At 39.1% G+C, this 15,122-nt stretch overlaps 2 protein-coding genes across 3 annotated transcripts; one reads left to right on the forward strand and one right to left on the reverse strand.

Annotated features, from left to right (window-relative positions):
- Positions 1 to 1,530: 1,530 nt before the first annotated feature.
- Positions 1,531 to 7,636, forward strand: LOC131781643 (serine-rich adhesin for platelets-like). Of its 2 annotated transcripts, XM_059098343.2 has the most exons (4): positions 1,531 to 1,823; positions 2,221 to 2,361; positions 3,499 to 5,915; positions 6,701 to 7,636. In XM_059098343.2, exons 2-4 carry the CDS (start codon positions 2,301 to 2,303, stop codon positions 6,914 to 6,916), a joined length of 2,694 nt encoding a protein of 897 aa, XP_058954326.2. In that variant the 5' UTR covers positions 1,531 to 1,823; positions 2,221 to 2,300; the 3' UTR covers positions 6,917 to 7,636. The 2 variants fall into 2 exon arrangements, with proteins under 2 accessions (XP_058954326.2, XP_058954324.2); XM_059098341.2 differs by lacking the exon at positions 1,531 to 1,823 and having other exon boundaries at positions 1,958 to 2,361.
- A 1,205-nt stretch (positions 7,637 to 8,841) lies between these two features.
- On the reverse strand, positions 8,842 to 14,789 carry LOC131781645 (E3 ubiquitin-protein ligase TRIM45). Its single transcript, XM_059098346.2, has 3 exons — positions 14,508 to 14,789; positions 13,539 to 13,601; positions 8,842 to 11,588 (listed from the first exon to the last, which is right to left on the reverse strand). The coding sequence occupies exon 3, from the start codon at positions 11,495 to 11,497 to the stop codon at positions 10,112 to 10,114; it is 1,386 nt and encodes a 461-aa protein (XP_058954329.2). The 5' UTR covers positions 11,498 to 11,588; positions 13,539 to 13,601; positions 14,508 to 14,789; the 3' UTR covers positions 8,842 to 10,111.
- Between the last annotated feature and the right edge of the window lie 333 nt (positions 14,790 to 15,122).

A 15,122-nucleotide genomic window follows, 5' to 3' on the forward strand; every position in this document is an offset into this window, starting at 1 on the left:
TGACTTTTCCATCGCCGGAATATCGCTGAACGACCTCGCTGAACAAGCTAGACTCTGCCTTCTCTTCATTATGTATGCCATTAAGTAGCCATTTCTTGTTTGACTCATCGGTGTTTTCACATTGATATTTCATTGTTCCGCTTCGAGACACGCGGTTAACCATACTCACGTGTAAGGAGTTAAGATATAAGTTATTAACTTTTACTATTTTTATCATCCAATCACAGGTCGGATCCATTCCTGTATTTAGTCGCTTGTTTCACAAGCAGTTTGCATCCATTAGAGTTTTGTTCTTCAGTCTCACGGTAGTAGTGTTGTTCAGTAGATTGCACAGAGTATATGCAGTTTGGTTTCAGATTTCAGAATTTGCTTTTTACAACAAGTGTACGTTTTTCAACTAAGACGTTGGCATACTTGGCATACAAGGCATACAAGGCATTCAAGGCTTTAATAGCTTTCAAGCGTTCACGACTCAATCCGTTCCAAAATTACCGCTCAATAACATCTTTTAGTGTGGATTGACCGCGAACAATACGACTTGTGTATGCGTCTGTAAGTATTTTGAGCGTTTGCGCCATAATGCTCTAGGTGGTTGTAATTCATACACGTTGAAATACAAAACGACAGACGAAAGAGTCTTTACAAGCAAACATCTCGTGGTTCGTCATGTGACCCGGCCCTGTCCGTGCATGACAACGTCAATCATCATCAAGATAACACGCGTGATCAGCATGTGAACACCTCATTCGATCACAGTTAGTTGTCATGGTGTTGAGGGCCCAATGACCACTGGGTACTATTGCGCAATTTTTCCATTTTGTGGCGGAGGAAAAAAAATAGACGACAAAAAAAAAGGCATTTTATGACTGGGCTACCACAGGTATCCCAGTAACAAAAATGGTCTTACAGCAATTAAGCTAGAATGAAACTGAATTATGCTACCTAACGAGTTTGGTTTCGGTCATTCAGTCATATGGCTTGGATTAGGGCGGGAGAAGGCACTAGAATCGAGGAATGAGATAGATACAAGACCAGTGCTTGTATATGCAAGGCAAACCAAGCCTACGGAGCCACAAGTAAAAACGGAAAATTTTAAACCTCCCATCGAGGTGGCTCTGAACTTTGTCGAATCGCATTACCCGTTGTCACAGTAATAAATTTTTTACGTCATTCAGTCATGAGTCCGTCAATTAACAGAGGCGTTCTTAATATTCTTACACCAATTTAGCATAAATCTACGAGCTTTCACTTACAGATGCTGCTATCTGATTGGCTACGCTATATATTCTGTTAAAGATCATGGTTGTATACGCAATAAAATCAAAACGTGAGCCTGTTTTTATTTTTTGGTGCATTTCTATTGGAACAATTAGTTTATTCTTTCTCAATTTCTTTGCGTGATATTAATTTGGGCATCGCCCTCTTCAGGTATCACGCGATATAATTTATCTCATAATTTAATCGTTGATTAGTTGATGAGTGACAGCTTTGAATAGTAAAGATGGAACATCGTACAAAAAAACCAAATTGTTGTACTACTGCCAATACTAACGCGGTGCCCTCTTTGCACCTAACTTCGGGTCATTGCATTTTTTCAAGCACTTGTTACGGTCTAACTGCAATCATAAACACAGATCATTGTCCAGGCTCCACGATGTCGCCCAGAAGTGACAATTACTATCCAGGGGCAGTACTTATCAGAGTCAATGCGACTTAAAGTTCTCTTTTGCGCAGAAACACCACACGTAGTTGGAGTAGATACTCTTTTTTCTTAGTAATAACTGACTCCTCTGAGAAAAGCCAAGCCACTTGCCAAGCTCAAGGTAATTTAAAGATAATTAATCATGTTGAAGTCCATGATGTAAAATTAATTTAATTTTATCGCGTTGAAACGCACTTCTAAGCTATGATAGTTTCTCTCCTTCACACATGTTTTCTTGGCACCCGTCCAGACATGACCTCGAAGTTATCTTTCCGCATGTTAATTTAAATAAGGAAGTTCAGATTACGGTAAAACTTACAGAGAAAATATCGATCGGATTTCACATAGATAAACGGATTTATTCAGTATGATTTGTTTTGCCAACGGATCAACTTAATGATCTTAGTTCGTCAACAGATTGAATTGATCCCTGCTGCGTTAGAAGGCAAACAATGCGGCTTTATGTTACATTCTCGTGAGAAAACTTGGAAGTGTCTTGATTGAATTTTGTCTTCCAGGCCCCGTTGAAATAACTTACGAGTCTCACTGATCGCGAGATTAGACTGTTAAAGACAACGGATCTGATCTTTCTTTAATAATGGAAAAATTCGTTTGGCTGCTGTGGAATGTGGCAATTCCCTTGTTAATCCTTTTTAGAGGTAAGATTGCTGAAAACTGTCTCGCTCAGTAGAAGTACTGTGTTAAATACATTAGGATCTTTTTTCAGTCGTTTAAGAGATGCAAAAGGAATCCAGCCAGCAGTTATAAATTACCAGCTAAGTAGCTCTATGAGTCAAGATAGTCAGCTAGACAAAAATGTCTCACGTCGATGATAGAATTTTCTGTAAATAATAAGAAAAATAATTAAGGTCGGGCGGGTCGAGCTCACGACTAGACCCATTGTGTCAAGAGAAAGGTTCGAATCAAATCGAAATGATAAATTTGGTAAGATGATTTTTTTTACCTTGACTGAGCTAAAATTAGGTCTACCTGATGACTATAATTATGTGTCGTGGTCTAATGCCAGACTACTAAATTCAGAGGTTAGCTGTGAAAATATTCTCACCAAATTAGTTTCCGGCCTTGTTCTTTAAGTCGCTCAGCTGAGATCGCCATGTTGAATCCTCGCACAAGTGAGCTGCACGTCACAAGCGATGAAATCCTTGCTCTATACTTGCGATAAAAACAATACTTAATTTTTTTGTCTAGGACGCTAAGTGTCTGATAAATATACTTTTTAAAGAGAAAACCGATTAAAATTTCACACAAACTATCTGTCTTAGATACATACCTAGCAGAGTCTAACATGATAACAAAAATTCAGGGATAGAAACGCATGGAAACCACGGGTTTCGTAAGTAAAAAACAGACGAGAAAAATTTTAACTTGCGTGTCAGTTAATCTATTTTTTATTCAATCATAGACAAAAAGCCAAGGGGCTTTGTTTTCTCGAGTCTTCGGTGAGACAGAAACAATATTACGCAATTACCGACTACTTAAGTTAAAAATGTCTATTTACTTATCGTATGGGACTTAAAACAATCGTGACTTGTCCGTGGAGCTTATGATGCAAATTAATGGCCACTTGACAATAGCTCATTCATATGTTCTTCACGGTAATTATAATAAGACCACTTGTAAAAGAACCCGGAACGTTCCCTCTAAATCTAGGACGACCAAACTTATTCATGATTAGAGAGAAAGAAAAAGATTGTCATTTTTGCAGATTATGTAACGATTTTGTTTGATTTCATTATGAAAACCGATCTACCAATTTACGCTGTCCTTGTTTATAGGAGTCACCGCCTTTGGCGGAGATGGTTCGTTGGTTTCTCATTCTCATTCTACCGGCTCCACTGAACCCAAAAGTGGACAGCTTGGAATATCGAGTCGACTGCCATCCACTACATCGATGTACCTTGAATCGACCACGATGGTGATTCGTACCAGTGGTACAGAAAAACCCACCAGTCCAACACCCAGTAAAATGTGGAGAGCAAAGCTTACAATCATAAACATGGAATTTACTGAGGGATTAACCGATCCTTCTTCGGAAGAGTTTGCGAAATTAGCAAATGATTTAGAAGACGTATTGGACAATATTTTTAAAGAAGTATCTGGTTTTCTTTCCGTGAAAGTTGTTAACTTTACGAAAGGAAGCATCGTATGTAATTACCTTATTCACACGAACTTGGAATCTACAGCAACATCGGATGAATTTAATAAAATCTTGTCAGAAAAGAGAGGAAAAATCGGAAAGTTTGAGATAGAGACATCTTCATCGTCATTTTCATCCTCGTCTTCGCATTTCTCCTCCTCGTCATCATCATTGTTGTCAATGTCCTCGTCGCCGTCTATTCCCCCGTCGTCGCCATCTTCCTCCTCCTCCTCATCATCATCATCAATGTCACCATCTCCATCATCGATGATATCGATTTCCGCTTGGTCATCTTCCTCGTCATCATCATCGTTGTCAGTGTCCTCGTCGCTGTCTATTCCCCCCTCGTCGCCGTCTTCCTCCTCCTCCTCCTCCTCCTCCTCATCATCATCATCAATGTCACCATCTCCATCATCGATGATATCGATTTCCGCTTGGTCATCTTCCTCGTCATCATCATCGTTGTCAGTGTCCTCGTCGCTGTCTATTCCCCCCTCGTCGCCGTCTTCCTCCTCCTCCTCCTCCTCCTCCTCATCATCATCATCATCAATGTCACCATCTCCATCATCGGTGATATCGATTTCTGCTTGGTCATCTTCCTCGTCATCATCATCGTTGTCAATGTCCTCGTCGCTGGCTATTCCCCCGTCGTCGCCATCTTCCTCCTCCTCCTCCTCATTATCATCATCATCGATGTTACCATCTCCATCATCGGTGATATCGATTTCTGCTTGGTCATCTTCCTCGTCATCATCATCGTTGTCAATGTCCTCGTCGCTGGCTTTTCCCCCGTCGTCGCCATCTTCCTCCTCCTCCTCCTCCTCATCATCATCATCATCGATGTTACCATCTCCATCATCGATGATATCGATTTCTGCTTGGTCATCCTCCTCGTCATCATCATCGTTGTCAATGTCCTCGTCGCTGTCTATTCCCCTGTCGTCGCCATCTTCCTCCTCCTCCTCATCATCATCATCATTATCATCGTCAATGTCACCATCTCCATCATCGGTGATATCGATTTCTGCTTGGTCGTCTTCCTCGTCATCATCATCGTCGTCGCCATCTTCCTCCTCCTCATCATCATTATCATCAATGTCACCATCTCCATCATCGGTGATATCGATTTCTGCTTGGTCATCTTCTTCGTCATCATCATCGTTGTCAATGTCCTCGTCGCTGTCTATTCCCCTGTCGTCGCCATCTTCCTCCTCCTCCTCATCATCATCATCATTATCATCGTCAATGTCACCATCTCCATCATCGGTGATATCGATTTCTGCTTGGTCGTCTTCCTCGTCATCATCATCGTTGTCAATGTCCTCGTCGCTGTCTGTTCCCCTGTCGTCGTCATCTTCCTCCTCCTCCTCCTCATCATCATCATCATCAATGTCGCCATCTCCATCATCGATGATATCGATATCTGTTCGGTCATCATCGTTGCCCCTCTCATTCCTACAACGTCTTCCCTCATCAACACCATCCCCATCATCCTCGGCAGCACCGTCAAAGAAGTTTGTATCATCTCCTTCATTATCGTCAACTACATCGATGTACCTTGAATCGACCACGACGGTGATTCGTACCAGTGGTACAGAAAAACCTATCAGTCCAACACTCAGTAAAGTGTGGAGAGCAAAGCTTACAATCATAAACATGGAATTTACTGAGGGATTAACCGATCCTTCTTCGGAAGAGTTTGCGAAATTAGCAAGTGATTTAGAAGACGCGTTGGACAATATTTTCAAAGAAGTATCTGGTTTTCTTTTCGTAAAAGTTGTTAACTTTACGAAAGGAAGCATCGTATGTAATTACCTTATTCACACGAAATTGGAATCTTCAGCAACGTCGGATGAGTTTAATAAAATCTTGTCAGAAAAGAGAGGAAAAATCGGAAAGTTTGAGATGGAGACAGAGGAAGAAGAAGAAGAAGAAGATGGCGTCGCGGCTGTTAAAGGGACACAGCCACGAAAGAACGAGTTTCCTTTAAAAGTGTTCGCTGCCGCAGCGTTTGGGGGTTTGGTAGTTATGGTCATTGGCTTCGTACTATACAAGGTTAGTATTTACAAATGCTTCGTTGACCGTTAGATTCGCAGGGTGGGAGATGAGGCAAGAGAGTTATAACGAATTAGAATATACTGAAGTAGTGAATGCGTTGAAGGCGCGCTCTGACTGGCTATACTCAAACTCCGAATATCCTTTGCTATTCACCTCCGAGCGAAGCGCGGGATTTGCGCCCGAAAATATTGTACTTGTTGCAGGAATATGTAAGTTATAATCATCTTCGTGTGATATAATCTCACTGTTTTAGTTTGTACTAAAACAAATATTCACCTCAGTGTCCGTGGCTAGCGATGGATTTCTATCCGGCTGCTTGACGGCTCGGTAAATATCCACAACTTAACTTTGGTTAATAGTTCTTAAGTAAATCAAGTCTTGTTTGAAAATTATTTTTTTTTCTGTAGAGTGAGAGAGAGAGAGAGAGAGAGAGAGAGGGGGGGGAGAGAGGGGGGGGAGAGAGGGGGAGAGAGATGTAATTTTTAGTTGGTGCATCTCAACGCCAAACAAATTTTGATTAAGGACGGACAAGTTACCTCAGACGGAAACGATCCAACTATGTATATGATGCAGCTTTGTCGCTTTCTTCCTAAATCTTACGTGAGCGTTGCAAGTATAGAATTTTTTCATAATCGGATCTATGAAGTCTATAAACATTAATATAGGACAGACAGAGAACGGTCTTTATTTTAGAGAGGGGTACTTTGGCTATGTAGCGATAAAATTATGGAGAAGAACATGTTATTGAATGCAAATTTCTTCCATTCTTCTTAAATTACCAGAAAATCAGCCAAAAAAGAAGAGAACGTGAGGGCTTTAAAAATACAAAGGATATATTTGCGTTGAACGACTTCAATTCACCAAATGATAATGAGGAGGAAGAAAGAGAGCTTGCCTCACAGAAAATGCGAATCAGTGTCTACGAAGACAAAGAGGAAGATGAGGACGAAATAACACCATTTTGCAAACCTGGCGTCAAGAGAATGAGTACTATGTGATATTAATTTAGCAATTAATTAATTATAATTATTTAAGTAATTTGGAAGTCAAAATTTCCCGTCTTGTTTTCATCCAGTTAGCCAATGATGTCGCTTTGTAATCAGCTTTAGATAAAAAAGCGCTTGCTTTTGATCTGTTAAATTGCAACCAATTAGGTGCAAGATTTTTCCGCGCTTAAGGATAATCAAATTTATTAGCCTTGCATTTTTTTTGCGCTTTGGCTTTTTTTTAATAGGAAAAAACTGTCTTAGTGGAGCACAAGACCTGAGCATCCGACTGTTTCATTCGAAGGATACGGAAAAAAGGTTGCTTAGCAACTAAATACCATCGATGGAAGGAGTTCTTTATGACGAGTTAGGAAGTAATTGTTTTTAACGTTGTATAGAAGACAACATTTAATTTTTAACAGTAGGTGTCCTTTTTAAAGGTAGTTTTAGACAAGATGATAATTTTTAAGCATAACTTAAGTTTCATTTGGAAGGAAGTCGTTGGAGTCTATTATAGTTTGGATTTGTTGCTTATTTCTAGTTTTTTATTATTAATTAGTTGCACCAAGAGTGGACAGACTACGTTCACTGAGGGTGATCGGGTTTTCCTCATTCAGTAGAAGCTACATATAAAAATTTTAGGGAGCCAAGAATGCAGCCTCATAGAAGCATAACAGCGTTGGGTAGACTTGAAAAAAAATTATGCATAATAAAGAAGACATCAAACTGGAATTCCTTATCCTAGTTGTTAGATTTTAAGAAAATCAACGTAAAGTACAGCTCAACGTGAGCTTGTTAGTTGTTTTGCAGGGGGAAGCGCACATTGTGTCGTAAACGGTGAAGTGCAAGTCCTATTTTAAACTAAACTAGTCCCTTGCTTTGGTTGTATACGTTTGAATTGAGAGAGGGGCGTATCTCAGACTCCTATGACGTTCGCGCCCTCCTTACTCTCACCTAAAAAAGGTCTAGCTACACCCTCGGTAACAAATTCACTTTGTGCCGTTTCGTTTATACAATATGGCGAGGAAAACCTGCGGAATCTGTGTCGAGGTACCAAAGGGGTTGTCCTTTTGGCCAAGAGAGGGCTGTAGGTATTCTATCATGGCTCCCGATCAGTAATTTGCTTTGACTCACATATACTTACAAAATGCATCTGACATCTGTCATGTCTGGCCCTCTACAGAGAAGAGCGACCTCCATTAGGTGACTTCATCCATAATGTGTATCTGAACTAATTTGCTGCTTCTATATTTCAAACATCCTAACCTAAACTGTTAGAATATCTTTGGAGAACATTAGTACTAAGATCATAGCTGGGATTTTTCCGAATGAGGCTGTTACTACTGCTTTAGCTTGTTTATCAGGGGGTTCGTATTCACGTGGTGCAAAGGACTGGTCATATCCAACCAATAAATCAATATCCAGCAGATAAAACACTATCTAGCAGATAATTTTTGACAAATTGTAGTGGGTTACCCACTGGATCAAGATTCCCTTTGAGTGAGGATAACAACTTGTCTTTTAAAACAAATCTGTTGTCAATTATATGAAATTTTTTTTGTATCGTACACCCTTTTGTCACAATAAAGAGTGTAATTTAAGGATCAGAGCCAAATCTATTATCAAAGCTCTGTTATGTGGAATGAAAGCATTGTAGATTTGCATTGCTATTAGGAATGCAAAGCAGTTGTACTGAATTGCCCTTAAAAATATGACCCAGTTGATAATGTTATCCATCCATTAAACAACTGGGGCCTGAATTATAAGGTTTGCGTATTCTTGATTCAAAATAATGGGTGGGGAGGGGGGGTATGGGCACCAGGACCCCCCCTTAGTTTGCCCCTTAGCACACACCATTCATCTTCTGCTCGGCAAACTTGGTACCGGGTAATCAGGCTCCCAGTTTAAACAGCAAACTCAACAAAACCTTGCTACTTTATCGGATCTCATAGATCCATCTCTTTTTAATGGCTATATTCTGTAACACCTTACCATCACCCTTTCACACTTGCCTTACTTTTTGCATCAAATGGACACTCTTTAAGATACCTGCAGACTCTTACAGCTTTCTTTTTTACATGAATTCACTCATGAAACTTGGATATAATATAGAAATGAATACTTACAGTCCTTTAATAGCCATTAAGTGTGGTTTCCACACAAGATTTCCCTAAGTGAGATTTAAACATTAAGTTAAGAGGACTTAAAAAAATATTGAGCTTAAAAAATTAACTCCTAACTATGTAAATATCTCAAAAAGGCAGCCTAATGGAAGTTTCTTGCTAACTGGTGAACACAAAATAGATCTTAAAATGGTGTACTGCTTCATGTTTGACATGTAGGCACTCTATTCATTACTGCACTAACTAAAGATAAATAAGAATCATTCAAGGCTTATTTGACACTACATGCCATTGATGTTGCTGACAGAAATTTATTACATTACTGATATTATAATGATTTGAGAAAAACAGGCCAGGCCAATGATTAGCACCTTGTACACAAGATGAAAGGGTTTACAACTGAGTCTTGCAGTAAATTTACAGGAAAAAAGCCACACAAAATCTAAGAAATAGTAATGCGGTTCTTATCACAAAAATCAGTGTATTCTGTAACTTTTCCTGATATTTTCAAGGTTTGAATTTTAAAACTATCAAGAATGCCATATTGGCAACCAAGATACAACTTTTAAGGACTTGTAAGGAATGCTTTTGAAAAGTTGGCCCCTGATCAGAGTCATTGTTTTCTTGAGCAAGACACCTTATTCTGACAGTGACTCTTTCCATCTAAAATTAAAAAGCAGAACCAACAAATTGTCAAAACCAACTCATGACATGAAACACTGGGGTACATGAACTGTTATGGACTAGCTTCCCATCCAAGTGCGGGATGGGAATCAGGAAACAGAAATGGAAAAGTTGTGTCATCTGGGGTGAGTGGTCTACTCTTGCATATGTAAGAGTGTGTCGCACTAACATGAATACAATATATATTTATAGCTACTACATGACTCAACACATAGTTATAATTCTGATATTAATTAAAATTTATACTAACAGTAAACAAATACCATAATTCATTATCATTCTTATTATCACGTTCCTGCCAACTTTTTTAATGTCTAAAATGCATGAGGTTTCTTTTGGGAGATGAGTTAATGTCTGGGGACATGAATGCGTGAATGCATGCTCCTGTATTATTATTGATTCAGTTTAATCCAAAGAAGTCAGTTGACTGTGGGTTGATGTAGGGGCGTATAGGAGAATGAATTCCACCCCAGTGATCCATCTCATGTGAACGCTGATTGTAGATCACAAGTTGCTTCGAATCCAAATCAAGGTAAAACAAGAACAAATCCCCGCACTGCCAGTTGCTGATTGTGCTGACAATTGCTGAGGAATTTGGGTAGTACTTCATACCATTACTCCAGCGCCAAGTACGATGACCATCAGTGACACCCACTTCAAAGACATGGTGGTCAGAAGATCTTTTGAGCTTGTCAGGTGTAAGAATTCGCACTTGCCAGGAATGGCAACCTCGTTTGAACCAATACCCTGTCAAGGACTCCTTGTCCTGGTCATATACTTCTGGCGGGAGAGTAGCACATGTTGAATCAAGAATGTAGAATGAAGATTCCACCTTCCACTTGACTGGTTCATTGGTGATGCAATGCCCGGTCACATACACGTGTATAGTGTGGGTTCCCATCACACTAGGGTGGTAAGAGAAGGTGTGGTGTTCAGCTTTACTCCCCATGATGGCATTTTGTAACTCACCATCTCCTGGTGGTTTTATGTTCACCTTCACCTGGTTTACTCCAACTTTGCAGTTCCTTCCTTGGCTGTCCTTGACAGAAACAATGAAGTAGGCATTCTGATGACATCTGGAAGAAAACATCTGTCCATTCTTTCCTCCGAGCATGCTGAGAACATACCGATCATGCTGTTGACTATCTTCATCCCTAACACAAGCCATCTTGTCAACGATGAGGTCAACCATCAAGGATTTATTCACATCTATGTAGAAATTACTGGTGCGACATGGCTCCCCTTGCAAAGCAACTTCTTTGAAATCAGGTAGACCAGACAATTTGCTCCTGCTGGTTAGCAACTCCAAGTCAGACATTTGACACAGTGCATGTTCAGTGCATTCTACCTTATTATGGATTTCCTCAAAAGCAAGACTCATTGTCTTCTCTTGATTTAGAAGCTGTTGGACTTTCTCATCATGCAACACAGCAATATCTCTTTTCAACTGTGCTCGTTTACGTTCCAAGGCTGCTATATTTTCATCAATAAGATGATCAACCTCCCTTTCTGACTCCAAAGCCCTCACCTCTACTTGCTTCTTCACTTCTGACACCAAGAGAATTGATCTTTGAAGACCAGATAATTTCTGCTTTGCATCTTCAAGGCCTTGTTGGATTGCTTCCCTTTCCTTAGCACTTGCATTTTGAATGGACATGTACTTATGGTTTCTGTGACCTTCCCTAACAACACAGTTTCTACAGACTACATCATTACAGGTTTGACACAAGAACTTGGCAAGCTCTGCAGGATGGTCCTTACAAGAAGGCTCACTTCCTGAAGCCATATGGTTACCCTCTTGTAACAGGTTATTGTTTTTATGGGAGTATTAAGTCCTCTCAAATTTACCAGTCAGTGATTTGTTTTAGTACCAATACCTGCCAAGACAAAACAAAATAAAATATATTGGTTACTAGTAAATTTCTGGCACACGCACAGCTCCAAATAAAGGTCTTAGAAAAAATCTACTTAGCATGTGATTACAATTTTACCTCTCAACCCTTGGCACCCTAACATCAGTATGTACATTCTCCCTACTGTTCTCTGAACAATTCCTAACATGCTGATGAGGAAAATTTGTCTAACAATCAAGAGCTTTTTTAGTTGCAGATCATTTCTTTGATTCCTGTGACCTTAACCCTTTAACTCCCAAGACTTGATTGTTAATTTTCCCCTCTTGCTCCTCACATTTCCATGTAAATTTATCACCAGAATTTGGTGTTACATCAAAATAATAACTTCTTCCTGATAAGTTTGAATATTCTCATGACCTGTTTGCTGGTTAATGTAAGAATATTACTAGGAGAAGTCTCATGTTGATCACTTCTGGGAGTTAAAGAGTTAATGTTTGATTCAGGGGTGATATTGTAAGGTGAAATTAGAGGCTGGTCACTTTTAGAGTTTAAAGGGTTAATGGCAGTGAACCAGTGGGCCCACATTCTAAGAGGACTTTCAAAAGACATCTACAGGAGCCTTATGCATGTTAATAATAACTTTTTAAGACGAATTCTGATATATATTTTTGACAAAATAATCATAACTACTAAAACAGATTTAATATTAAAAGCTGGGAATTGATATATTTTTTGCTGCTCTCTAGAAATGAGTTAAAGAGATGGAATTGTTCGATTTTCCTTCAAGATATCAACTGAGGCGCAGATTTTTGTTTGTGTAGGTGAAAGCGTGAAAATCATAGGAACATGTACAATGTTGAATGTTGCCTAACAGAACTTGGAAAATATTGCTTAATATCCTGTTTTCAAAGCGTGAATTGCACTGATTATAATATAAATGATATACTTTGGTTGATCCTGGTTCATCAAAGCACTATTTATGGAAAAAATACCCAATAAACTTATTCGAGCGTACACGTAAAATAATTTGAAAACAATATGGCCGAATCAGACTAACTTGCAGTTGACCGTTTCTTTATCTGAAACAATAAAAGTACTGATACAGGTAATTTTAAATTCTGCAGATCGCCCCAAGATGAGGGTTGACGAAAAAGTTATGTCGTCTTCAAAAGATAAAGATTAACCCAGAGGGGACACATGCTGAGCCAAACAATTAAATTGTGGGATTGTTGGGGGTGTGTTCAGCCATTGTAAGAAAAACACCAATAGACGGTCCGGAAGGAGGAGTTGAAAATCTGTTCGTTTTGGCAACTGTAAGTCGTCTGTCTTTTGGCCTTGAAAACTACTTATAGGCATGTCGAAAACCAATGATAAAAGAAAGATATGATTGTAAGAAACTGCCCAGAAACAGAGCTTTAACACCTTAGAGGAAATCTGGAATCGTCACGAAAACTAAAATATTCAAACGAGATAAGGTAGATGATGTAGTGTCGCAAGTTGGACGGCAGAATTTCCTTCAACCAGCTGAACTTTGTACATAATCAGACAATCAAAGTTCAATGAAAGTATTACTTTTCAAATTTTGGAAACTGAAAATCGCTCGCTTCACAATAACACGTAGAAACATAAAATATGCACTAAAAAAATATGCAAATCACTTTATGCCGTAAACACATACATTATAATTATTCGCCTGGCACTTTTACCGTCTGGTAGATTGTTTGTTCACAAAAAGCAAGTTTCAGCTCACAACTCTCCAATAATCTTACTAAATTTGTCCTTATTAGTCGCTGGCGCCGTGGAAAATAGCTAATGTTCGAGCGGCCATATCATCGAAACCGAAAGTAATCGTAGAAATTCAAAATACAGCCCTCCAGGCCTAAGCATTACGCAGACAAACTTCAACTGACAATTTTAAAGTCAGGAACACAGCTAAGTATTTAGGAAAATCGGTGACAGAGATATTAAACTTACCATATATCTGGTATGGATGAAATCACGTATCCCTGATGCGCGCACATAAGTCAACATCAGCAGCTGTAAGGAATTACTTCATGATATTTATTGATCTTTCTGTTAGCGTAAGGGGACTGGGATTGAGTGGCAGCTTTAGAAAAACATTTGCTACTTTAACATGAAAGCCTCTCACGAAATCCTATCAGAAGGACATTTCTTCAGCAATTTTATCGAGAAATTTGTGGGGATTAAAAAAAAAAAAAGGGGGAACGTTGTCCAAAAAAAGGAGTAAAATGAAATTAAATAAACGGAAGCAAGACTATCTGCGAAAGCAAGAGCGAGAAGAGCTGTAACCGAAAGCAGCCAGATGATTGCCTAATAAAGTGAGGTACAACGGCACTGATCATAAATTTTAGATAATAAATCGGAAATCCGCGCTTCAGTCGTTCTTATTAAGCTCCTGGTTATATACAATCATATTACTACAGCTTCTGTTAACAAAAACTACGTAGCCTTAATTCAAGGAATGGCTTCAACGAAACTTGTTTTAAAAGCTGTTCCCGTAACTCCATGTCTGGCTTCAGCTAAACTGACGTACACAGCATGCAACGATACAGAATTAATTGATGACAGAACAAAAACGAAAATACAGCTCTGCAAATACGAAGCGCTTCATCAAAAATCTCGAACTTCACTCTTACTCTTTAAAACATGAATAATAGTGATTTATCATAAGGAAGTAGCGTTTGTTATGAAATCTTGAAATTTTTCTTCACTGCATTTGGTTAACCGTGGGGGATTGTGCTGTTCAAAAGCTTTGAAATATGGCTACGTTTCGCTATGAATGCGATAGGCACTTTCAGTGGTTCTCAGAATACGTACAAGTGTACAAACATCATAAACCAGGAAACTAAAAATTTACCTCCAAATTAAAGCGTTTAAATAAGTGTGCAAACATTATGATGAATCAGCAAACTAAAAATTTACCTCCAAATTGCAGCGGAATCTAAGTTCTCCTTTCCTTATCTATGTGTTTTTTAACTGGCAGACATCAAACAAAATCAGCGGTTTCACATTATCATGATACAAGTTGTCATATCATGGTTTGAGGGCAATTGAGGAACAGTCGACAGTTAATAAGTTCAACCTTCAGACCAGCGACGCGGTACACCGAGTATGTTAATTGTCCCGCTTTTCCAGACGCTTTCTTTGTGGTATTGTAAACACTGCGTAATCTATTTTTAATGACTTTTTCGACGAAGCTGACAGTGGGAACTTGCCTATTAAATTTCAATTCTTTTTTGGATGTCGAGCTCCTCTGAGTTAATTAGAAAAGAAAATAATAGTTGCTGATACCACACAATGTTTAAGGATTTTACGCGCTGTAAAATGTTCATATGCGAAAACATATCGTTGCTCGAGCGATTATTTTAATAAATGATCGTCTGTCAGTGATCGTATGGGTGAGAGTAGTCCGGGAGAAGACTTTTTCCACGGCCTTATGTCTGGGTGGAGGGGTGGGGTACGTACTGGATTAATCTTTGCTGGATATCTGCCGCTGGTCTCTCACCACCCCTCCCCCCAATTATAAGTATAATCTAT

This window comes from Pocillopora verrucosa, chromosome 1 (genome assembly GCF_036669915.1).
Source record: "Pocillopora verrucosa isolate sample1 chromosome 1, ASM3666991v2, whole genome shotgun sequence".
Taxonomy (NCBI): domain Eukaryota; kingdom Metazoa; phylum Cnidaria; class Anthozoa; order Scleractinia; family Pocilloporidae; genus Pocillopora; species Pocillopora verrucosa.

Bases quoted from the DNA above. Each gene is read 5' to 3' on its own strand.
- LOC131781645 (XM_059098346.2), bottom strand. From the start codon at position 11,497: ATGGCTTCAGGAAGTGAGCCTTCTTGTAAGGACCATCCTGCAGAGCTT.
- LOC131781643 (XM_059098343.2), top strand. From the start codon at position 2,301: ATGGAAAAATTCGTTTGGCTGCTGTGGAATGTGGCAATTCCCTTGTTA. The intron at 2,362-3,498 runs GTAAGATTGCTG...CCTTGTTTATAG, and splicing joins CTTGTTAATCCTTTTTAGAG to GAGTCACCGCCTTTGGCGGA. The intron at 5,916-6,700 runs GTTAGTATTTAC...TTAAATTACCAG, and splicing joins TTGGCTTCGTACTATACAAG to AAAATCAGCCAAAAAAGAAG.